We start from the raw sequence: 25,400 nt of genomic DNA on the forward strand, positions 1-25,400 counted from the left end.
AGAAACCACAAACTTTTCCATTACTTTCATACTAACCCTAATCACCTCCTTCATTCGATGAGCCAGTGACTGTTTCAGAAATATGTTAGCATATTTTCTACATTCAACCCACCCTTTTACAATATTCTTCAGTGATTAAAATGCATGTTTTTAATATTTATTATTATTTTTTTCCAATGTTTAAACTCCTGTAACTGTGGCGAGATTACAGTTACATTGTCACTGTCACTGTAACACAAAGTCAATGTATACTAAAGCTGAATAATAGACTTAATTAAATTAGAATTTTCTATGTTAATTCCTAAATATATATGAAAGTCAATGTATTTCAGTGCTTTTCAATTAGGTGTTCTACTATTTACTACTTTGAGTCTTCGCCGTGCTCTTTGATTAGAGCTCTATTTTGATTCTTTAATTTTGCGTGTTTCCAAATTTTTGTGAATTGACACTTCCTAGGCAATCATGGTACATTTCAGTGCTTTTCAATTAGGTGTTCTACTATTTACTACTTTGAGTCTTTGCCGTGCTCTTTGATTAGAGCTCCATTTTGATTCTTTAATTTTGCGTGTTTCCAAATTTTTGTGAATTGACACTTCCTAGGCAATCATGGTTAAAGAGCGCATGTAAGAGAGAGGAAGGGAATCGTTAGTTCACCCAGTCAATTCCATATCACGTCATCCTATTGATCCTCCCAATCTGGTATATGTGCCTCCACATCGAAGAAATGTTGTGCCTCCGGATCTGGTATATGTGCCTCCTAATCGAAGACCAACTGCGACTCCCAATATTTTATTTGTTGTGCCTCCTAATCGAAGATCTAATGCGGCTCCTAATAGGTTATCTGTTGTGCCTCCTAATCGAAAATCTCCCGCGGCTCTTAATAGGTTATCTGTCGTGCCTCCTAATCGAACATCTCCCGCGGCTCTTAATAGGTTATATGTTGTGCCTCCTAATCGACGATCTCCCGCAGCTCCTAATGTGTTTTCTGTTATTTCTCATAATCGAAGATCTACTGTGCCTCCCAATCTCTTATCTATTGTGCCTCCCAGTCAAAGCTTTATTGCACCTCCTAATTGGAGATCTATTGCACAACATCTTCGAAGAGAAAAAGATATCGATCAAAGGATTATAGCACAACAAAATCGGAGACGGAGGGAAAAAGACGTTATGTCTGATTACATATCAGATTCCTTTAAGAAGACGAGGTCAACGTACGAAGTTGGGTCCTCTTCATCTATCACGGAAGATGTCACAATGCAAAGTTGTGAGGATTATGTAAATCAAGTGCTTAAATTCTCACTCTTTTGTTAGGTTTCAACATATCGTAAAGCATGATATATCATAGGTCTATTTTTGCAGTGATCATGATATGACTGGATTTGATGAAAGTGAAGAAGAAATTCTTAATCCTCATAAAGGTCATGCGCTTCCAGTTCCAAATCGCCGTCACTTTTTGGGAAAGATGGATGTTCTTTGTCCATTTTGTTTGGCCCTTCATTGGAAAGATGAACAATTATCGAAATCAAGGCGCAACCGACCTTTATTTGGAACTTGCTGTTTACAAGGAAAAGTTAAGCTACCGCTTCTTTCTCCACTGCCTCCGGCACTTAAATCTTTATTTGAAGGATCTAATAAACGTGCAAGATTATTCTGTGAGCAGATTCGGAAATACAATGTGTGTAATGCCTTTACCCGGTGTTGGTTGCAAATTTAACGATCGTGGTGTTACATGGGCGTGGTCCAACCTCATTCATCGGTCCATGGGGAGTTCGCGGCACCAAATCGGTTCATTGTTGCCCGATCGGGGATGGAACCTAAGTTTTCACAACTTTATATTTATGATCCCCTAGCTGCTTTGGATCACCGCCACAATCACAACCCGAATTTGTCAAGGGAAGTGTGAAAAGCTGTACAAGAAACTCTTTCGCAGAGACCACAAGTTTTGTGATATCTATAAGCAAGCCTTTGAGGTTTTAACTGAAAATGCTTCTAAGAATAACAATGTTCCGGTCCATCTACACTATGATCCGCATTTGGATAGACGAAGGTACAATCTTTCAACAACTGATGAGATCGCAGTGATATTGCCTGGAGATGGGAGTAAGGTTGATGCCATGCGTGATATTGTACTTCGCTTGAGAGGAGGGCATGAGTTGGAACGGATAAGCGAATGTCATCCCGCTTATTTGCCTTTGCATTATGTTCTTCTGTTTCCTTATGGGGATTTGGGTTGGTCACCTGATTTGAAGTTGTGGGTCGTCAAGAGAAATGCTCCAAGCAATGCAAGACTCACCCAATTATTGTATTACGCCTACCGTTTGTTTGAACGACCCACGGAGTACTCATCTATCTTGCTGGGGTGTAAATTGTTGCATGAATTTTTGGTTGATGCTTGGGTTGTATATGAACAGATGCAGCTGCGATACATTAGACTAAATCAAGACACCATCCGTTCGGATGTGTACAAGTGCTTGATAGATGTTGCACTTGAGGGATTAAGTCCTAATCAAATTGGCCAACGGTTCATTTTGCCTTCCTCGCATGTTGGAAGTCCAAGGCACATGTACGAGATTTTTTTAGGATTCAATGGCTATCACCCGGCCCTATAAGCACCGAGATATTTTTCTTACGGTGACTGCAAACCGTAATTGGCAGGAAATTAAAGATGCGCGCAAGGAACACCAAACTTCGACACTTCGGCCTGAAATAGTTGCACGGGTATTCGAGCTGAAACGAAAAGCAATTATGAAAGAAATTTTGAAGAATGATATCTTCGGTCGGGTGGTTGCATATGTCTATACCATTGAATTTCAAAAGCGCGGTCTTCCACACATGCATGCCTTTTATTTCTTGCGCATGATGACAAGATCCGAAACAGTGAGCAAGTTGATAAATTTTTATGTACTGAATTCCCAAACCCGAACACCCACCCTGCACTGTTTGAAACAGTGAAGAAGTGCATGGTTCATGGCCCCTGTGGTAATCGAGATCCGAGTGCTTCATGTATGGAAAATGGTCGATGCATCAAAGGCTATCCAAAAGAGTTTGTGGAGGAAACAATTATGGATAAAAAAGGGTACTCCATTTACCCGGCGTACATTAATCGGCAAGAAAATATTTTGTAAAGAGGAAGAATAAAATGGTTAAAGTTGATAATGGAGATGTTGTTACCTACAATGCATATCTGTCTGAAATGTTTGATTGTCATATCAATGTTGAAGTTTGTGCATCTTGTCAAGTTGTTAAATATATTAACAAGTACATCTACAAAGGCTATGACAAAGCAACAGTGGTGGCGGCAGGAACAAATGATGAGATTCAGCAATATATCGATGCAAGGTACATTGGACCAACAGAAGTTGCATGACATCTATTTCAGAATCCAATGCATAAAGAGTTTCCAAGTGTCCAACGATTGGCGCTTCATTTGGAAGGTATGCATAGGGTTGTTTTCAATAACAAAGAGCCCATGGATGCAATTCTTGCCCGAGCCAGAGACCAAACTTCAACACTGACAGCTTTTTTTAAGCGTTGTGCTGAAGATCCAGATGCACGTGCATATACCTATCAAGAGTTTCCACGACACTATGTTTTCCACAAAGACTCTCAAGAGTGGACTCCTAGGACTCAGGGACCTTCCATTGGTAGGATGTATTTTGCAAGCCCCAATGCCGGGGAGCGGTTTTATCTACGCTTGCTACTTACTGTTGTAAAAGGGCCTACCTCCTTTGCATATCTTTATGAAGTCGGTGATACCGTGTACAACACATACAAAGAAGAATGTATTGCCCGTGGGCTGTTGGAAACTGATGATGAGTGGATACAATGCCTAGAAGAGGCGGCGATAATGAAAACTGGATATCAACTGCGGAGGTTGTTTTGTGTAATTCTTTTAGAGTGTCATCCGTTACGACCGGATCTACTTTGGAGCAAATTTGCATCGAATATATGTGATGATCTTGGACACTGGCTTCGAACAAAGCACGACATCCCAGATCCAACTGATGAACAAATAACAGATTACGGCTTATATCTGGTGGAACAAGTCCTTTTAGAATCTGGAAAGACATTGGAAAATTTCCGCCCATGCCAAAGCCAAAAGAGGATTGGAGCAAAATTGTTGGCAATAGGCTCATTTGGGAGCAACACCAACTTCAGCATGAAGGCATAGGAGAAGAGGTCAGTAGTTGATGTGAGTCGCCTTAATGACGAACAACTTCATGCTTACAATCTTTGTGGATCGATTCAAGATTTGGTGACAAGGGCAAACTTTTCTTTTGAATGGAGCAGCGGTTGGTGCGTGGAAAACTTTTTGTATAATACAATTGCAAAGGCGCGCCAAGACATGGGTCTTATTGTCATCATGGTGGCATCATCAGGAATTGCATCTCTGTTATTGTCTGGTGAACGCACTGCTCATTCTACATTTAAAATTCCAATTGATGTGATGGATACCACTTTTTGCGGCTTCACTAAACATTCTAACCTTGCTGACCTATTTAAAGAAATAAAACTAATTGTTTGGGACGAGGTGCCCATGCAACATAGATACTGTGTTGAGGCTGTGGATAGAACACTTCAAGATATTTGTGGAAACAAGAAAATATTTGGTGGTTTCACTACAGTTCTTGGTGGTGCTTTTCGACAAACACTGCCTGTTATACCGTTAGGCCAGAGAGAGCAATTTGTTGGTGCATCACTACGGCGCTCTTTCCTTTGGAGTTATTTAGAAGTTTTGCACTTGGTACAGAACATGCGGCTTGAAATGGCAGAGTCCGAGAATGTCAAATTCGCCGATTTTTTGTTGGAGGTGTGCTACTAATGCCTTCTAATTAGAATGTTTTTTTTTCCATTAGTTCCATATATAAACGAACTATTTTAGAAACTAATGAATTCATTTTTTGCTTTGATTCATTTAGATTGGTTCGAATCCCAAAGAATGTGTACAATTGCCGAATGGAATACGCAAGTGTACCAATATCCAAGAACTCATCTTCTCTGTCTATCCCCAATTGGATCTTATGGACACACCGTCTCCAAATTTCTTAACTGATCGCACTATTCTTGCTGCCCGTAATGATGATGTGAGTGCAATTAATGAGGTTGTACTGAATTTGTTTCCTGGTGAAGCGCTTGAGTATTTGGCTGCAGATAAAATCATCGAAGATGATATTGATAATCCAAGTGGGGCTCACTATCCCACCGAAGTTTCTGAACTCCCCTCGACCCCTTCTAGTTTACCACCTTTCAATCTCAAGTTAAAACCTGGATGCCCTATAATGTTGCTCAGGAACATAGCACCCAAAGATGGCCTTTGCAATGGGACACGACTTATGGTGCTTCAATGTGCAAGTAAATTCCTTCAAGCCAAAATTTTGACTGGAGAGAAAGCTGGAAATCCGGTACTCATCCCAAGAATATCTCTGGCTCCCTCAAATTCAAAGTTGCCTTTCAAACTATCAAGACGACAATTCCCTGTTCGACTAGCTTATGCCATGACAATTAATAAGTCGCAAGGCCAGTCAGTGAAATATGTTGGCATTGATTTGAGGACACCGGTTTTCAGTCATGGGCAACTCTATGTGGCCATGTCCAGATGTATTTCTTCAAAAAGAATATCAATTTTTCTTCCACCTAATGCAAGAAATTGTACTACAAATGTCGTATACCTAGAAGTTCTTCTCTAAGGACATCGATACCAATGAGAAAAGGCAAGTGAGAAATTAAAGAATGTTACTTTTATTGATTTAGAAATTAAAGAATATGTTATATCCATATATATGCTATGTAAGTTTTTATGATAGTTTTTTTTTTATGATAGCGTGGATACTTAAAAATAAGAATATAGATTATTTTATTTTGAGAACCATCTCTTTTGTAAACAATATGCTAAATGTATCAAGTCTAAAAAAATCATGTGTATGTGGTTTGTTTGCAGGTACCAAGTTATATTGCCATAATTTTTCAGCGAAATGATTGTAATCTTTGCTCCATGGCGCATTTATCCATATGGTAGCAGAATTGTGTGAACAGTATGCATAGAAGGGAGAATGAGAGAAATGAGAAACTCAATAAAGGGAAGTGGAAATATTTATTTTATTTTATTTTCCCTTTCGTTACTAGAATTAGCTCCAAGTGAAAAATTATGCAAAGTCTTCTTTAATGTTTAATGAGTTGTCTTTTAATTTTAGAAGTAATTTGTGTTATGTATAAATATTAAGTTATATATTTTGGTATAGTTGATCTATGAAAATTGTATTGTTTGATTTTCAGGTTATGACAGGATTTAGGTTTTTGAAATGTTGAAAATACAAAGGAGACTCTGCTGGATTTTTTTATTTTTTTTAAAAAAAAATGATGATGCTCTTAATTGAAGACTCTCTCCCTTTATTTTCATCATTCTCATTCTGATATGTATTAAATTAATGAATGTATAAGAGTATGTGTAATGAGTTGGTTTGTGAGAAATGAAATGCATAGAATTGCAATAATTAAACTCACTTGAGTATGCGTATGAAATGATTATGAAGTATAAAACTGTTGGAAATGGTTATATCATCGATCCAATGCTACCATAGAGATGGTCTCTCTTGGGGTGTTGTTCAAAAGCAATGTGTCTAGAGTGCCGACTGGCACGGGCATTCACTAGTCTATCTAATAAAATAGGGTTTTTTTAAGCACTAAAAGGCAAAATTATAATAAAGGATGGTTTGGATATTTTGAGCCAGATCTAACGGTAGAGATGCGGGTTTCATTTTAATTTCTAAAAAGGGACAAAACAGCTCCCGCTTGGTTTTTACGGGCTTCTGCTTCTCTTACACCAAGTCGCGGGTTCAAGCTTATTAAAGTTTCGCTCATTTAAACTGCTCAGACAAAGGTTATCCAAAAAAAAAAACCAAAGTAAGCCAAAGGTTATCCAAAAAAAAATGAAAATAAGCCAAAGATTATCCAAAAAAAAGACGAAAGTAAGCCAACACCACAAATCCTCACCCTCAAAGTTTTTGCTACTTTACTCATATATGGGAATACATTGTTTTCCATATATGCAGATGGAAAAAGGATCGATACATTGTTTTCCATGCATTGTTTTCAAAACTCTGCCTTGAAAAAAGGTTAACAAATTGAGGATCAAAAGAATTTAAAGGTACGATTACAATCTCTATTTGAGTATCTATCTATTGAATATCATTTTTAATAGTTTTGGATCTGATTTGATATTGGAAATTTGGATTGGATTGTAATTTAGCTTGGTTTTTGTTGTTTAATGTTTGATTGGTTGGATTAAAATGAGCTGGTTGCTATTTCGTTGTTAGATTTGGGTGTTTTGATGTGATTTATTTGAAAATGGTTGAAATTTTACATCTTTAGGAGTTTTGTTTGAATTATTGTTGTATTATTTGGTTGTTTTGTTTGGATCTTTGCATCGGTATTAAGAAGAATGTTCTACCGTATCTGAGATTTGTTAACTTGAGATTGTTTTTCTTAGGGTTAGTTGATACATTGTACTGCTTGCATATTGTGATTTGTTAAGTGATTGTTTTGATTCGTGGTGCGCTGATTTTAATTGTAAGAATGGCTTCTGCTTGGTTTTTCAGGCCTTTGTTTCCATCAGGTCGCGGGTTTGACCCCAAGAAACTTTAGTTTTAGGTGTTTTGATAAAAAAAATCAGGTCACTCTCGCCTACCGCAACTTCACTCCTCTCAGAGTTCAATACCCATCTTCTTGCTTGAGGTATCTACTCACAGTTCAATTTCATAAATTTCTAAATTCGTGTGATTCTAATTGATTCTTCGTATAGATTTGTAGTGTATTCTAATTGATTCTCCGTATAGATTTGTAGTGTATGTGAATTCACGTTGCTAAATTCTATTTCATCTTTTTCTCCATTCCGGTTTAAATATGATGCATGATTTTAAATTTGATAAGATTCTTCAATTCCGTAAGTTTGCTATTTATTTCGAGTTTTTATGTCTTCCTTAACTTCTTCATACCATTCTATTTACGTCGAATTTAATCTTTCGAATAATTTCCATTTAATTATATAACTGTATCTCGATGCTTTTTAATTAGGTATCCAACAATTTACTACTTTGAGTCTTCGCTGTGCTCTTTGATTAGAGCTCCGTTTTGATTATTTAACTTTGCATGTTTCCAAATTTTTGCGAATTGATGCTTCCTAGGCAATTATGGTTAAAGAGCGCATGGAAGAGAGAGGAAGGGAATCGTTAGTTCACCCAGTCAATTCCATAGCACGTCATCCTATTGAACCTCCCAATCTGATATATGTGCCTCCACATCGAAGAAATGTTGTGTCTCCTAATCTGGTATATGTGCCTCCTAATCGAAGATCAACTGTGACTCATAATATTTTATTTGTTGTGCCTCCTAATCGAAGATCTAATGCGGCTCCGAAAAGGTTATCTGTTGTTGTGCCTCATAATCGAAGATCTAATACGGGTCCTAATAGGTTATCTGTTGTGCCTTCTAATCGAAAATCTCCCGCGGCTCTTAATAGGTTATCTGTCGTGCCTCCTAATCAAAGCTCTCCTGCGGCTCTTAATAGGTTATCAGTTGTGCCTCATAATCGACGATCTCCCGCGGCTCCTAATGTGTTATCTGCTATTTCTCATAATCGAAGATCTACTGCGCCTCTCAATCTCTTATCTATTGTGCCTCCCAGTCAAAGCTCTATTGCACCTCCTAATCGGAGATCTATTGCACAACGTCTGCGAAGAGAAAAAGATATCGATCAAAGGACTATAGCACAACAAAATCGGAGACGGAGGGAAAAAGATGTTATGTCTAATTACATATCAGATTCCTTTAAGAAGACGAGGTCAACGTACGAAGTTGGGTCCTCTTCATCTATCACGGAAGATGTCACAATGCAAAGTTGTGAGGATAACACTATGTAAGTCAAGTGCTTAAATTCTCACTCTTTTGTTAAGTTTCAACATACCGTAAGGCATGATATATCATAGGTCTATTTTTGTAGTGATCATGATATGATTGGATTTGATGAAAGTGAAGAAGAAATTCTTAATCCTCATAGAGGTCATGTGCTTCCTGTTCCAAATCGCCGCCAGTTTCTGGGAAAGATGGATGTTCTCTGTCCATTTTGTTCGGCCCTTCATTGGAAAGATGAACAGTTATCAAAATCAAGGCGCAACCGACCTTTATATGAAAGTTAAGCTACCGCTTCTTTCTCCACTACCTCCGGCACTTAAATCTTTATTCGAAGGATCTAATAAATGTGCAAGATTATTCCATGAGCAGATTCGGCAATACAATGTGTGTAATGCCTTTACCAGTCTTGGTTGTAAATTTAACGATCGTGTGTTACATGGACGTGGTCCTACCTCATTCACTGTTTATGGGGAGTTGCGGCACCAAATCGGTTCATTGTTGCCTGATCTGGGGATGGAACCTAAGTTTTCACAACTTTATATTTATGATCCCCTAGTTGCTTTGGATCACCGCCACAATCGCAACCCGAATTTGTCAAGGGAAGTGTTGAAAACTGTACAAGAAACTCTTCTGCAGACCCACAAGTTTTGTGATATCTATAAGCAAGCCTTTGAGGTTTTAACTGAAAATGCTTCTAAGAATAACAATGTTCCGGTCCATCTACACTATGATCCGCATTTGGATAGACGAAGGTACAATCTTTCAACAACTGATGAGATCGCAGTGATATTGCCTGGAGATGGGAGTAAGGTTGATGCCATGCGTGATATTGTACTTCGCTTGAGAGGAGGGCATGAGTTGGAACGGATAAGCGAATGTCATCCCGCTTATTTGCCTTTGCATTATGTTCTTCTGTTTCCTTATGAGGATTTGGGTTGGTCACCTGATTTGAAGTTGTGGGACGTCAAGAGAAATGCTCTAAGCAATGCAAGACTTACCCAATTATTGTATTACGCCTACAGTTTGTTTGAACGACCCGCCACGGAGTACTAATCTATCTTGCTCGGGGGTGTAAATTGTTGCATGAATTTTTGGTTGATGCTTGGGCTGTATATGAACAGAACTAGCTGCGATACATTAGACTAAATCAAGACACCATCCGTTCGGATGTGTACAAGTGCTTGATAGATGTTGCACTTGAGGGATTAAGCCCTGATCAAATTGGCCAACGGTTCATTTTGCCTTCCTCGCATGTTGGAAGTCCAAGGCACATGTACGAGATTTTTTTAGGATTCAATGGCTATCACCCGGCCCTATAAGCACCGAGATATTTTTCTTACGGTGACTGCAAACCGTAATTGGCAGGAAATTAAAGATGCGCGCAAGGAACACCAAACTTCGACACTTCGGCCTGAAATAGTTGCACGGGTATTCGAGCTGAAACGAAAAGCAATTATGAAAGAAATTTTGAAGAATGATATCTTCGGTCGGGTGGTTGCATATGTCTATACCATTGAATTTCAAAAGCGCGGTCTTCCACACATGCATGCCTTTTATTTCTTGCGCATGATGACAAGATCCGAAACAGTGAGCAAGTTGATAAATTTTTATGTACTGAATTCCCAAACCCGAACACCCACCCTGCACTGTTTGAAACAGTGAAGAAGTGCATGGTTCATGGCCCCTGTGGTAATCGAGATCCGAGTGCTTCATGTATGGAAAATGGTCGATGCACCAAAGGCTATCCAAAAGAGTTTGTGGAGGAAACAATTATGGATAAAAAAGGGTACTCCATTTACCGAAGGCGCGACACTGGCAAGAAATATTTTGTAAAGAGGAAGAATAAAATGGTTAAAGTTGATAATGGAGATGTTGTTCCCTACAATGCATATCTGTCTGAAATGTTTGATTGTCATATCAATGTTGAAGTTTGTGCATCTTGTCAAGCTGTTAAATATATTAACAAGTACATCTACAAAGGCTATGACAAAGCAACAGTGGTGGCGGCAGGAAAAATAATGAGATTCAGCAATATATCGATGCAAGGTACATTGGACCAACAGAAGCTGCATGGCATCTATTTCAGAATCCAATGCATAAAGAGTTTCCAAGTGTCCAACGATTGGTGCTTCATTTGGAAGGTATGCATAGGGTTGTTTTCAATAGCAAAGAGCCCATGGATGAAATTCTTGCCCGAGCCAGAGACCAAACTTCAACACTGACAACTTTCTTTAAGCGTTGTGCTGAAGATCTAGATGCACGCGCATATACCTATCAAGAGTTTCCATGACACTATGCTTTCCACAAAGACTCTCAAGAGTGGACTCCTAGGACTCAGGGACCTTCCATTGGTAGGATGTATTTTGCAAGCCCCAATGCCGGGGAGCGGTTTTATCTACGCTTGCTACTTACTATTGTAAAAGGACCGACCTCCTTTGCATATCTTTATAAAGTCGGTGAAACCGTGTACAACACATACAAAGAAGCATGTATTGCACTTGGGCTGTTGGAAGCTGATGATGAGTGGATACAATGCCTAGAAGAGGCGGCGATAATGAAAACTGGATATCAACTGCGGAGGTTGTTTTGTGTAATTCTTTTAGAGTGTCATCCGTTACGACCGGATCTACTTTGGAGCAAATTTGCATCGAGTATATGTGATGATCTTGGACACTAGCTTCGAACAAAGCACGGCATCCCAGATCCAACTGATGAGCAAATAACAGATTATGGCTTATATCTGGTGGAACAAGTCCTTTTAGAATCTGGAAAGACATTGGAAAATTTCCCGCCCATGCCAAAGCCAAAAGAGGATTGGAGCAAAATTGTTGGCAATAGGCTCATTTGGGAGCAACACCAACTTCAGCATGAAGGCATAGGAGAAGAGGCTGCAGTTGATGTGAGTCGTCTTAATGACGAACAACTTCATGCTTACAACTCTTTGTGGTGATTCAAGATTTGGTGACAAGGGCAAACTTTTCTTTTGAATGGAGCAACCGGTGCAGGGGAAAACTTTTTGTATAATACAATTGCAAAGGCTGCCGCAAAGATGGGTCTTATTGTCATCATGGTGGCATCATCGGGGAATTGCATCTCGTTATTATGCGGTGAAGCGACTACTCATTCTACATTTAAAATTCCAATTGATGTGATGGATACCACTTTTTGCGGCTTCACTAAACATTCTAACCTTGTCGACCTATTTAAAGAAATAAAACTAATTGTTTGGGGACGAGGTGCCCATGCAACATAGATCTTGTGTTGAGGCGTGGATAGAACACTTCAAGATATTTGTGGAAACAAGAAAATATTTGGTGGTTTCACTACGGTTCTTGGTGGTGCTTTTTTCGACAAACAACATGTTATACCGTTAGGGCGAGAGAGCAATTTGTTGGTGCATCACTACACGGTAGCTCTTTCCTTTGGAGTTATTTAGAAGTTTTGCACTTGGTACGTAACATCGCGGCTTGAAATGGCGAGTCCGAGAATGTCAAATTCGCCCGATTTTTGTTGGAGGTGTGCTACTAATGCCTTCTAATTAGAATGTTTTTTTTTCCATTAGTTCCATATATAAAGCGAACTATTTTAGAAACTAATGAATTCATTTTTGCTTTGATTCATTTAGATTGGTTCGAATCCCAAAGAATGTGTACAATTGCCGAATGGAATACGCAAGTGTACCAATATCCAAGAACTCATCTTCTCTGTCTATCCCCAATTGGATCTTATGGACACACCGTCTCCAAATTTCTTAACTGATCGCACTATTCTTGCTGCCCGTAATGATGATGTGAGTGCAATTAATGAGGTTGTACTGAATTTGTTTCCTGGTGAAGCGCTTGAGTATTTGGCTGCAGATAAAATCATCGAAGATGATATTGATAATCCAAGTGGGGCTCACTATCCCACCGAGTTTCTGAACTCCCTCGACCCTTCTAGTTTACCACCTTTCAATCTCAAGTTAAAACCTGGATGCCCTATAATGTTGCTCAGGAACATAGCACCCAAAGATGGCCTTTGCAATGGGACACGACTTATGGTGCTTCAATGTGCAAGTAAATTCCTTCAAGCCAAAATTTTGACTGGAGAGAAAGCTGGAAATCCGGTACTCATCCCAAGAATATCTCTGGCTCCCTCAAATTCAAAGTTGCCTTTCAAACTATCAAGACGACAATTCCCTGTTCGACTAGCTTATGCCATGACAATTAATAAGTCGCAAGGCCAGTCAGTGAAATATGTTGGCATTGATTTGAGGACACCGGTTTTCAGTCATGGGCAACTTTATGTGGCCATGTCCAGATGTACTTCTTCAAAAAGAATATCCGTTTTTCTTCCACCTAATGCAAGAAATTGTACTACAAATGTCGTATACCCAGAAGTTCTTCTCTAAGGACATCGATACCAATGAGAAAAGGCAAGTGAGAAATTAAAAAATGTTACTTTTATTGGTTTAGAAATTAAAGAATATGTTATATCCATATATATGCTATGTAAGTTTTTATGATAGTTTTTTTTTTATGATAGCGTGGATACTTAAAAATAAGAATATAGATTATTTTATTTTGAGAACCATCTCTTTTGTAAACAATATGCTAAATGTATCAAGTCTAAAAAAATCATGTGTATGTGGTTTGTTTGCAGGTACCAAGTTATATTGCCATAATTTTTCAGCGAAATGATTGTAATCTTTGCTCCATGGCGCATTTATCCATATGGTAGCAGAATTGTGTGAACAGTATGCATAGAAGGGAGAATGAGAGAAATGAGAAACTCAATAAGTGGGCGTGAAATATTTATTTTATTTTATTTTCCCTTTCGTTACTAGAATTAGCTCCAAGTGAAAAATTATGCAAAGTCTTCTTTAATGTTTAATGAGTTGTCTTTTAATTTTAGAAGTAATTTGTGTAATGTATAAATATTAAGTTATATATTTTGGTATAGTTGATCTATGAAAATTGTATTGTTTGATTTTCAGGTTATGACAGGATTTAGGTTTTTAAAATGTTGAAAATACAAAGGAGACTCTGCTGGATTTTTTTATTTTTTTTAAAAAAAATGATGATACTCTTAATTGAAGACTCTCTCTCTTTATTTTCATCATTTTCATTCTGATATGTATTGAATTAATGAATATGTAAGAATATGTATAATAAGTTGGTTTGTGAGAAATGAAATGCATAGAATTGCAATAATTAAACTCACTTGAGAATGCGTATGAAATGATTATGAAGTATAAAACTGTTGGAAATAGTTATATCATCGATCCAATGCTACCATATAGATGGTCTCTCTTGGGGTGTTGTTCAAAAACAATGTGTCTAGAGTGCCGACTAGCACGGACATTCACTAGTGTATAATAGTATAAGGCGAATGGATTAGCCATTTGGGCCAAAAACCCGGGTCTCAATAAACTATGTTTGTATGTTGAGAGGGAACTCTCCATTATATTATCCTAGAGTAATGAATTGCAGAATTTTATCAAAAAAAAAAAGTCCAACCTGAGCTGCATGATCTTAGCTAGGCCCTAGAACATGTTAAATTTTATGAAAGAGGAGAATTATCTATCACCAGGCTTCTCATGCAGTGCGAACTTGAGAATCACTGAAAGGACAAACACATATGGTTTGGAAGTACGCACTGTCACCAAAAACTATCTTCTCTTGTTGTAGGCAAACTGATTTACAGTTGAGCATGTCAATGCTTTGTACAAAAAAGGACGAGATCGGGTAGGATTTACTCGAGAGATCTACTTCTTTAACCTGTACAACTTCCCTCTAAAGATTAGATTAACTTCCACTGCTACTTTCTTCTCTGCACATAATTGAAATCCCACCTCTATGCATAAGCAACTCCACCACCACTGTTCTTGTCACTTCTCATTCACTTAATTCCTCTGTATCTACCACCACCTAATTCTTAATTACAAAATCAACATTTATTATCAGGAGTGTGGTTAAAATGCTAAGAGAGGTGAAAACACCCCTGTCCTTCTGTTATAGCATACAACAGTCTTTCCCTCAATATCTCCTGCAAAACCACACAACAATCAGATTGTTGCAGAATGAACTGATAAATAGATAATGTCAATGGATCAGCTGGCTAACACCAAACTTCCCAGATAAAAGTTTTTTATTGTAAAAAATAATCATTATAAAATCAAAGTTTGGGGAAAAAGAAGAACATAATGTTAAAAAAAAAATTGGGTTTTTTAGACATATCCCCCCATTTATAATTGGGAATTAGACATAACCCCCCACTCTAATTTTCTTTAGACATGCCCCCCATTTTAACGCTTGATGCCTGTTAATTAGGTTTGACTCTCATTGACCGTTAGTCCAGGTTTCTATTTTCTTCTAATAAAATAATAAAAATAATAATTTAAAACTCCTATGATGAAATGCCGAATATGCCCTCAATGGCCATCAAATACATGAATTAAAACTTTAAACACCCGTTGAGTGCGTTCGTCGGGTCATGCTTATTAAATAGTAGAATAGAAAGACTTGATTTTAAATAGCAAATTGCATATGAAATAGAAATCATTGAGGGCATATTCGGTATTTCATCATAGGAGTTTTAGATTATTATTTATATTTTTTATTGGAAGAAAATAGAAAACTTGTACTAATGGTCAATGAGAGTCAAATCTAGTTGACCGGCATCAAGTGTTAAAGTGGGGGGGCATGTCAAAATTAGAGTGGGTCTAATTAATTATAAATTGAAGTGTATGTCTAAAAAACCCAAAAAAATAGAACCTTCGAGGAATACGCAGGAAGCTTCAGATAATTAGCACACGTCATCACACTAGGCAAATCGCAGTCAGCCCACCCATTAGAGTGCTGTTAAAATGTACCATGTACCAAATTAGGTCCAAAGATTCAGTCAATAGTATTACACCAGGGAGAATGAAGATCTTCATATAATTGATAAAAGGTTGAAATATACCTTGCGAACAATTGTTAATTTTGGATTTAGAGCCGCTAAACCTCCAGGTGGTAGTCTAGGCGCTCCCGTTACGAACTGTAGGAATGCTCGTTGCTGCTTGCTTTCCAACTCTTGCATGACCTCCAGCAACTGCAAAATAAAATGAGTAATGAGACTCAGAATGAAAGAGACACAGAAACAAGAATAGACAGATACTCACGTTAATGATGGGAGGACTACTTGCTGTATAGCCGTGATCAAACTTGATGTGATCAAAGAGCTCATGGTACTAGGAAAAAGATGACAGAATCACACGTTAGTCTGGATCATTCGTATCAATAGAAAAAATTAACCAATAACAAATAAGATACATACAGTCCAAGCACTCTGCTCTCCACAGAGTAACTGATCAAGCTCCTCATCTGTGAAAATCTTGAGGCTTCTTATTGGCAATACCTGAAGATGAAAGTTAGATAAAACAATGCATAAAACCAAAACTGCATGTTAAGCCTGCATCCTATGGTCTACGATCAGCTTTGACATAAGATAACAAACTGGAAAGAAAGTGTTCCTCATGCTCTGGTCACCGATAGGCTGCGCATGTTCTATAAACACTTGGATTGTGATAATTATCACATATAGACGCATCATCCAAATGTTCAAAACAATTGAAAACACAATTTCTTGATATGCCAATATAAATAATATAATGAAGAAAAGAAGGGCAAAATAAGAAACACCAAAGAAGGCACATAAGTGAAATAAGCTACACCAATGAAGCAGGTTATGACATTTCTTGTGCGTGTACTTGCAGGGGTTTACAGTATTTATGGCGCCAATGAGTAGCATGTCTGGTGAGATGAAAAGATTCCCAAATATACAAAATCTCAGCGATTATAAATAGGAAAATCAGGAGTCCAATACCAATTTTGTCTGACATATATCTACTAATTTCTACCACCTCTTTTTCCCATTTTTACTTGATACGAAAAGATAAGTTCGCTGTAGTCCAATATAACCGTGATATGTATTGGAAAAGCAGGGCCGATATTCTGGACGATATCGGTATCGTGGGGTGTGGGTCTTGGCTCTAAAGCTTATAAAGGTTGACAGCGAGGTCACTTTTCCCCTGCTGATTTATTTTCCACCTATATACCTTTAAGCTAACCTCAGACAGAAGCAGGAAAAATAGTCACCTGGTTAGCATGGTGCATTAGGGCTTCATTAGACAAAAAAGTAACTTGAATGTGGCGTTCCTAACAAGAGCTTCCCATGATTAAGAAAGAAAAGAAATTGTTCGACCCCTTAGTTAAAGTGGACATAACCCTATGCACTGTTGCCCTACTTTCTCAGTAATAAACTCCGTGGTTAGCATGGCCCATTAGATAAAAAAGTAGCTTGATTGTGGTGTTCCTAACAACTAACAAGAGCTTGCCAGGATTAAGAAAGAAAAGATAATGTTCGAACTCTCTTAATTAAAGTGGACATAACCCTAGGCATTGTTGCCTGCTTTCTCAGTAATAAACATATAAAGATTTGGAAGACAACATGTGTTTCAGATATATTTGGTCGCCAATACTGGTCATTTTATGAGCTTATAAAACTTTTCATCTACCACTTTTACCAATTAAGTATTTCAATTTTTCCATCCAAATGTTCAAAAAGTAAAACCTTTTCTGGCAATTACAGAGAAAACAATTAGAAATGGGCGCTATGGCATAGTAAACGAGGATACAAACCTGGTTAAATCCTATTTTAAATGCTTCAACTTGTCTGGAAACCCCACTGTGTACAGTTGCATCCGCTATCGACGAGACATACTCTTCCAAGTTAAACATATCCACCTAACAAAGATGACAGAAAAACATGTCATAGGATTGCCCTATGCAAAACACCCGAGAAGGCAAAAAAAAAAAAAAAAAAACTAGGTAAATTTACCATTTTATGATCATGCTCAGATTTAAGTAGGTAATCAGGATATCCAGGTAGAGTAAAGTCCAGACAAAGATCCTCAATTCTGGTATTGTGAAAACATGAGTCAGATGTCAATGATCTGCTCTTGCTAGAAACTAGGTCCAACACTTTCTTTCTGTCAACAAGAGCCTGAAATTCAATCAAAGCCCTCCCAAGTCCAGGGTCAAAAGAATGTACGTCATACAAATTGAGCTCCTGCGTAAGAGTATGAAAAAGTAATCAAATACGAAGTGCAAGTGCGCAAATTCTGGAAAGGCCAAGTGCATAATAATAAAAGTCTAAATGAAATGAAAAAGAAAACCTGCTCAAGAATAAGCTTATAAAAGGATTTGGAGAGGGAGAGATCCAAAACTCTTCGATCTTGAATTGCCTTTGCTACAATTTGTCCAAGAAGAACAAACTTCTTTAAAGCTTCAGTAAACTGTGACTTGTTTGAAGTACCAGATGCAGCAGGCCATGGACGAGGGAAATGTCCAAAAGGAGCCATAACATATCCAGAATTTTCAACCTCTAAACTATTCCCCAAAGTTAAAGAACCGTGGTCTTCTCTCCACAAACCCAGTCCAACTTTCTGAAACTCCTGGCTAACCAAGGTAAAGAACTCCATTGTTGGACCCAGGCCTGTACCAACTTCTTCAACGTATTCAACTTCAAGAACAGTCTTATGACACGTGTTGGAACCCATCATTTTCGCAGCAGATTCCAGAATGTGGCTCCGCGAAATTTTATACTTTTTGCGTGGCAAACCAGAAACATATGATCGCCTATCATTTGAGTTGTTTGCTGATGGTGGCTGAACTTGAGAAGGATCATACAATGTCAAGTGCAAGTATTTACACCTTGCCTCAAAACCAAACAAGAAAGGGAATGTTTTCATTAACTGGACACACCATGAAGGCATGCTACCAGCTGACACAACTGAAGATTCACGCATCTGCTGTTCCAACTTTTCAGTCAACTTCATGCTAACAAATTCCGTCTGTGGAACTCTACAAACAGTGACCATCAAATTATCCAGGCTACTGTTCTGTCCTACAGAAAAAGCATTCCTCCTTTCATAAGACACTATATGAAAAGCTGACTTGTTTATGACCTCCAGAATTTTTAGCAGGATTAATATCTCATATGTTGGACTCAACTTATCAATACTATATGGAGGTTCACCAAACAACAAGCTGGAAATACACAAAGCATTCTGCCGAAGTATCTGAGGATGATTCTGTGACGTAACAACAGTATGAGATTTAAGACAAAAATCTGGAATGTTTGTTGGGTTTTGTTCTGTAGCTTTTCCATATGCTATTTCATATACTTCATTCCAGAAACTTGGACCAACAATCAACTCATTTTCTGTTTTCATTTTCAGTTGGAGAACCGCTTGATATAGTGTCAATGACTGGTCGAGTTGTTCCCCACCTAAATAAAATATCAAGTGATGAGTATTGTTACTAATATTGGATGTCATACATTCTTTTCCATCTTGGCTTGTAGACGCAGACTCGGGGATATTTTCTGCAGAATTTTTAGGCTGCTCCTTGGAACCAGTAGCTGATTCTACAACCTGTTGAGATCTACTTGTGCTAACTTTAGGCCACAGATATCTTTCAATGGCATCCAGAGACGTAAAAGCTTCAACAGTTACAACATCTGAAGCAGAATCACAAAGGGACACCTCCCCTTCTACCTTAACAAACCGAACTTTTAAACATGGACGAGTTGTAGCACGCTCAGATGGAATAGCAGCATGGGTTTCCCTGGGCTTGGAGATATGGTGCAAAATAACTGGCAAATTCTCCAACGTGGACAATGCACTCTGCAGCTTTCCTATTAATCTTGCAAGAGGCATGCTCTTCCAAAGATGTCTAGTTGATGATAAACAAAATCTAGCAAACACTTCATACCTCCTTTGTAGAACATCCAGATGACTTGACAAGTCACGAGGATCCACTTTTCCATTCCGATAACAGCCATTTGATAAATAATCTACCAAAGAACTCACAATTCCACTTTCAACAAATTCAAAGGTGGACACAGATTCCTCTCCATTAAGCTCCTCCATTATTTGACCTAGAATCTGAGTCAACCTCTCTTCCTGTTGACATATGTCATTTTTCAGAGGCATATTCACCGTATCAGATAAAGCAGCACAGAGGATTTTGAGCTTTTCAAGAACTCGTGTCAATCCAAACTGAGAGTTGGGTGATTCTGTAGTAAAGTAGGTGGTCATGATGTGCTTCGCCATTGTGTGAACACTGGCCTCATCAAGCTTGCAACTTTCAACTTTTGAAGATGGAGGCTGATCCATATTGTAGGCATAACACAAGCATCTAAAAGCACCGTTTACAGCCATTTTTGGGTTTGCTCTAGATAGAAGTTGTGAGCTTCTATTAGATGCTTGCAACAAGAATTGAGAACATTTTTCTGGTGTTACAAGTGCATCGATCGCATATACAATACCCTCCTTTATGAAAGAGTCCAAGAAAGCACCATGAAGTTCTTGCATAACAGTCTTGACAATCCTTAAAGCTAACATGAGAAGATGGAGATCCTTCAACGCAATAATACCTGCTAGAAAACTACAGCCCAGAAAACAAAAGTATTAGTTTGGATCCAGGTTTATGTAATACAGGGAGAATGAGATCTCTTTCACCTTGAAATGCTGGTACTGTTAAGCAAGTCCACAAGCATATCAGATCTGCTAAAGTATACTATTTTGTTGATGACCGAAAGGCAGCCATAGCTAACATATAAGTCTACACCAGAACTGACCACCTGTCACAAGGATGAACCCAATGTTATGCTATGTTTAACCATGTTTATTAACGAAAATACTGAAAAGAGAAAATGCAGAAGTAATTTACAGTTTTCAAGACTTTATTCAATGATTTCACACCTATTGTGCTGACACTATTCAGTTATTTCATACTTTGTTCTCAGTTTCTACTCAATGAAGAAGAACCGCCACCATTATTTAGACCGAAAAATCCAAATTTCAGCAATTAACTGCTGAGTCAGTGCACAACAACCACCACAATAATTTCCTAATGTTATTATATATCACAATAAGCACTATGCAGATATAAGTCCTCACCTGGACCAAGACAGGAAGAATGTCTGCACCAAACTGTCGCAAGAGTTCAGGTTGATGTATAATAATCCTTTCCTTATCTGAAACCTCCATATCATCTTCACCATTGGTTGACAACGGAGGCAGGAGCACATTAAGTAACTTCATAACTTCATGTATCTGAAACAAACCCGAAAAAGTAATTGTTGTCATCTTGAGCAACCTTAGAATGTTTTTGCACAGTTATATTCTGATTGATTTTACAATGGCTGTAGACTTAACTTTCTGATATCCTTCACCCAGAGTAGGATATACCTAGCCCAATCTTTTCCTCCCCTAGATTTATTTTTCCCAACAGAATAAAACAACAGAAATAGATGACTTCTTTCAAAAACATGGTACAGGAAGGAGCTTCAAATGTACAAAGGTGCACTGTGGCATGCCTTTAAGGAAACATTTTAAAAACCAAACAACAGGATGAATATGGATACATTTTATTATGAAATATGAAGAGGAAGCACTGATCCATCAAGTGAACAAGGTTTTTCAGTTTATTATAAATTCCAGAAGAATACCTTTTATTCCTTTACATTAGCATTTTGCAAGGAAAACAGCAAAAAGGACAGTAAGTACAAATATTTAAGAAAAAAAAACGTCTCAAATGAAATTCTCTTTTGTGCAAATGTAGAGTTAAATGTGAGTTTCTTAGTTCCAGCACAAGCTATAGAAAATATGTACAAGGTTCAGAGTGTAAACTTGAGAAATGGATTATACTTCTAAGATACCAAATGAATTACGCGCATTTCCTAATTTTTTCCTCTTTGCTTCTAAGATACCAAATGCAAGGCTCTTTTTCACCCCCATATGGGTCATACAACATTGACACCTTTTAACTATTCTCACATTGTGCTTATCTAGCGCAATCCGAAAAGCAAACTCAATCAGTTCTTCCTATTCTAATTTTTTTTTTTTTTTTTTTGATAAGTTCATTTTATTGATTAGGGTGGATATGGGATCCAAATGTGAGAGAGAATCTCGCTAACAGGGTGCAACCTCCCCAGTCCTAAAGTCCGTTCTAGAGAACTCCTTTAATGCAAGTACACCCCTATGACGACCCATATACAAGCTCCCGACTAACTACAATCCGAATGTTAGAGTAGGAATCCCACTTTTCTACCTGAACGCTAGCAAATATGACATCGCTAGCGATACATTCAGTTAGTCTACACTATCATCTTCATGTTCCCATTCAGTTAGTTTTTCCATTTGGCTTTTGTTTATCAAGAGAAAGAAGGTTGCGCAAAGACACTGACATCTAAAAGCATGTCTTTCACTTCGCCAATTATGTGACTACATTTCACCTGGTTTGGATGGGCATTTTGCTAATGCAGTCTGGTTGACTCTGTTACATAGCTCCTTTCAACCCCTCAACCCCATAACCCAATCCAATCTACTACTATGGTTAATAGACCAACTTAAAGCAGTATCTCTAAGGAAAAAACTCACAAGTCAATTTATTGAAACATAGTTGCCATATCTGGCTTCCACTTCACTAATACCAAATCTATTGAAACGGCAATGTGTCACCACCAATTCCTAAAAAAGCTCAAAAAACGAGTAAACATTGTTCACTTTTCCCAGATGTCTACTTTCACACCACACAGCAAACAGTACTCTACCCCATATTTGTTTGATCTCATTTTTTGGATGATTCTTGTTATATTATCACCTGCACCAAAAGGAAACTGTTTATATGTCCTTAGACTTTCGTACAGATTCTCTGGCTTCTGCAGCTCCAAATCACCAAAGCATCCTGTCAAGATTCATAGCTTGCAAGGAAAATTTTAACAACCCTCTATGATGTGAACTATGATTGGCAGAAGCTTCAATCAATGAACAATTCACTCAATAAGAATAATCTTTAATAAAATCACTCAAGAAATCATAATCTTTTATAAATCAAAGAACTTAATCTAACAAAACAACCAACCACTAATGGAGGCACACAATTCTATTTATACTAAAACCTAAACCTCCTCAAACCTAACCTAAGCCGAATGGGCGGGGCCTGAGCTAACATGGCCTAAAACATAATAATAAGAAAAATACTAAAAGACCCTCGCACTCTATGTGCGTGACATCACTCTACCTGTCCTCCAAATTATTCTATGTTCTTGTCTTCAACATTATTAATTCCTTCCCCATAATTTCCAAGATCACCTTCAGGTTCTTCCGAGGAAAACCCCAAGCCGGTAAAATTGATAGGCAGCAGTGTTAGGCACTCTAACAAGTCAAAAACACGTAAACATGTGCACAAGAATCTTGGAAAGCTTGGACCCACATTAATTTGTGCCGGGGGTATGAGGCATGTTGAGAGCACACCAATTATTAGTGGGAAAACTTAACAGGGAGTACCGCAGGTATGGGCAACTGCAGTCAGAAAGTATCCATATAAAGCGAGACAAAATTGTTTACAGACATAACAAGGCAGGTGGACCCATAACAGTTCACTTTGCACCTAACAAAGCAACATTGCAAAGATGTAAGACTCTGGGCAATGACACTAAATTTATTGACAGATTATGTGGAGAGAATTTAAGTACTCAAAACTTCAGATGCTTTATCTAAAAATTAATCTTTTTTTTTTCTTCCTCGTAAAACTTGTATCTTTTTGTAAATAAATCCGGGTGCCAATGGACACACAAAGATTCTTAAGCATTATATATAGGAAATTAGCAAAACATGAAAGCAGAACACCTGCTCACTAATATATCATATAGAAACTGCAAAAATGTAAAGAGTATTATAAATCAAAACCTGATTATAGCGAGGATCACTAGCAACAAGGGAGTAAGGCTTGCCGTGTGACAAGTCAGCACTACACAGAATATGTTTCACTGTGCTGCTTATTTTAAGCTCAAAAAGAGTATTTGAAGCTTTTTTGGAACCAGATGCAAGCTGGGAAAGTAGCCCAATCAAACCCTGCAGACCATAACCAAACTAGAAAAATAAATATCTTGAGAGAGAAGCTAAATTTAACAATGGGAAGGACGGAAATCTGCTTACAGTGTGTATTGGCTGACTCAGGGTTGGTCCACTATCAGGAGATATAAGGTGTGTAACTCTTTGAATCAATCCATGCTCGCAAAGTTGATCCAACATCTCAGTAGAATGTCTCACATTGTCCACTATACTAATCAAACAAGTTGCAACATTTTCCACAAGCTGTTTAGGTTAAAAAAAAAACAGGAGTCAGGGCAGCATACTTTGGTATCCATCCATACACAATAATATAACTCGTGGAAGTAAAGAACCTTGTGATCGTCATAATTGAGAAGATTGCACATAACAGGAACTGCTTCCATAAGTTGTGCAGAACAGTTGGAAGGAAGCCTTTTGCATATATTGGCAATGGTTGTAACCCCGACTCTCTAAGCAACAAACAACACATAGAATCAACGGAAGGTACATATATACAATAAACCCTATAAACAAATAATAATTCATTATACCTGTACACTAGAAGGGAAAAAATCAATATAAGTCAAAATAGACATAATAGCTCCTGCTTGTAAACAATGTAGCGGGTGTATTTGCGAAATCTTCTGCAATGCTTGTAAGCACTAAAAAAAAAACAATAAAATTAATAAAAAATAATAATAATAAGTCAAAAAAACAATAGGTAGGTAGGTACCTGTTCTGCAACATCTAGGTATTGGATAGACAATAAAGGAGAACAAAGAGCAGGAACAACATGATGCTTAACAAGAAAAGAAGTGGACCTATGTGAAGCATCACATAAATAAGTAATGGCTCTAATTGAAAACAACATAACATCAGGACTCATCTCTTGTTTAGCCAAGGAGACTAAAACAGGTGATAGTTTTTCTAATGTTGAATTAGAAGCATCTGAAGTAGTAAACGACAAAATATCACACAGTTCAGTTAATGCAACTAGTTGACCACTTAATAATGACTCATCACTATTATTACTTGTTATTAATTTAGATGATATTTTGTCTATAAGGGCTCTGAATGCTTGGTTATTATTCTCATCTCCTTCTTCTGAGTCTGATGACTCATCAGTGGGTTGTTGTTGTGTTGTTGTTGATGATGAAGGGGAACTTGTGTTTGTGTGACGACGGTGGGTTGAGTTATTTGAACCCATGTTGTTATCCTCCTCGGTTTGAGGTGGTTCCGGTTCGGGCTCAGAGCGTTTACGAGAGGGGGACTGATTTTCCATAAAGAAAAAGTTTTTTTTTTTTTTTTTTTTTTTTTCTCTCTGCCAAACTCAATCCTTTGTATGCTCTCAACTCAACTAGTCTATTCCCAGAAGAGAATAAACACTAGGAAGTTTGTGTACTGTGTGTTTTGGAAGTATTGAGATACGGTGGTTTTGGAATCTGATCCGTTGATTTAGTGATTGAATGCTGATTTGAAGGTCCGTGATTAAGTGGATCCTTAATTTAGTATTGTATACGTCTCTGCTTGGATGGGATTTAGATACAATATCTAAACTAATCTAATC

At 37.8% G+C, this 25,400-nt stretch overlaps 2 protein-coding genes across 3 annotated transcripts; one reads left to right on the forward strand and one right to left on the reverse strand.

Annotated features, from left to right (window-relative positions):
- The first annotated feature begins 10,679 nt into the window (after positions 1 to 10,679).
- LOC147481596 (uncharacterized) lies at positions 10,680 to 13,424 on the forward strand. Its single transcript, XM_086578984.1, has 3 exons — positions 10,680 to 11,048; positions 11,585 to 11,806; positions 12,533 to 13,424. Exons 1-3 carry the CDS (start codon positions 10,680 to 10,682, stop codon positions 13,295 to 13,297), a joined length of 1,356 nt encoding a protein of 451 aa, XP_086435110.1. The 3' UTR covers positions 13,298 to 13,424.
- Positions 13,425 to 14,365: 941 nt separating this feature from the next.
- Positions 14,366 to 25,187, reverse strand: UPL4 (ubiquitin-protein ligase 4). Of its 2 annotated transcripts, none has more exons than XM_086576631.1 (15): positions 24,567 to 25,183; positions 24,385 to 24,495; positions 24,187 to 24,303; positions 23,939 to 24,097; positions 23,690 to 23,854; positions 20,897 to 21,052; positions 20,456 to 20,577; positions 18,107 to 20,381; positions 17,770 to 18,000; positions 17,571 to 17,675; positions 16,207 to 16,287; positions 16,052 to 16,120; positions 15,853 to 15,981; positions 15,663 to 15,746; positions 14,366 to 14,934 (listed from the first exon to the last, which is right to left on the reverse strand). In XM_086576631.1, the coding sequence occupies exons 1-15, from the start codon at positions 25,113 to 25,115 to the stop codon at positions 14,869 to 14,871; spliced, it is 4,419 nt and encodes a 1,472-aa protein (XP_086432757.1). In that variant the 5' UTR covers positions 25,116 to 25,183; the 3' UTR covers positions 14,366 to 14,868. The 2 variants fall into 2 exon arrangements, 1 of the variants encoding a protein (XP_086432757.1); XR_015204097.1 differs by having other exon boundaries at positions 14,546 to 14,934; positions 16,207 to 16,270; positions 24,567 to 25,187.
- Between the last annotated feature and the right edge of the window lie 213 nt (positions 25,188 to 25,400).

This window comes from Coptis chinensis, chromosome 8, assembly GCF_015680905.1.
Source record: "Coptis chinensis isolate HL-2020 chromosome 8, ASM1568090v1, whole genome shotgun sequence".
In the NCBI taxonomy this organism is placed as follows: domain Eukaryota; kingdom Viridiplantae; phylum Streptophyta; class Magnoliopsida; order Ranunculales; family Ranunculaceae; genus Coptis; species Coptis chinensis.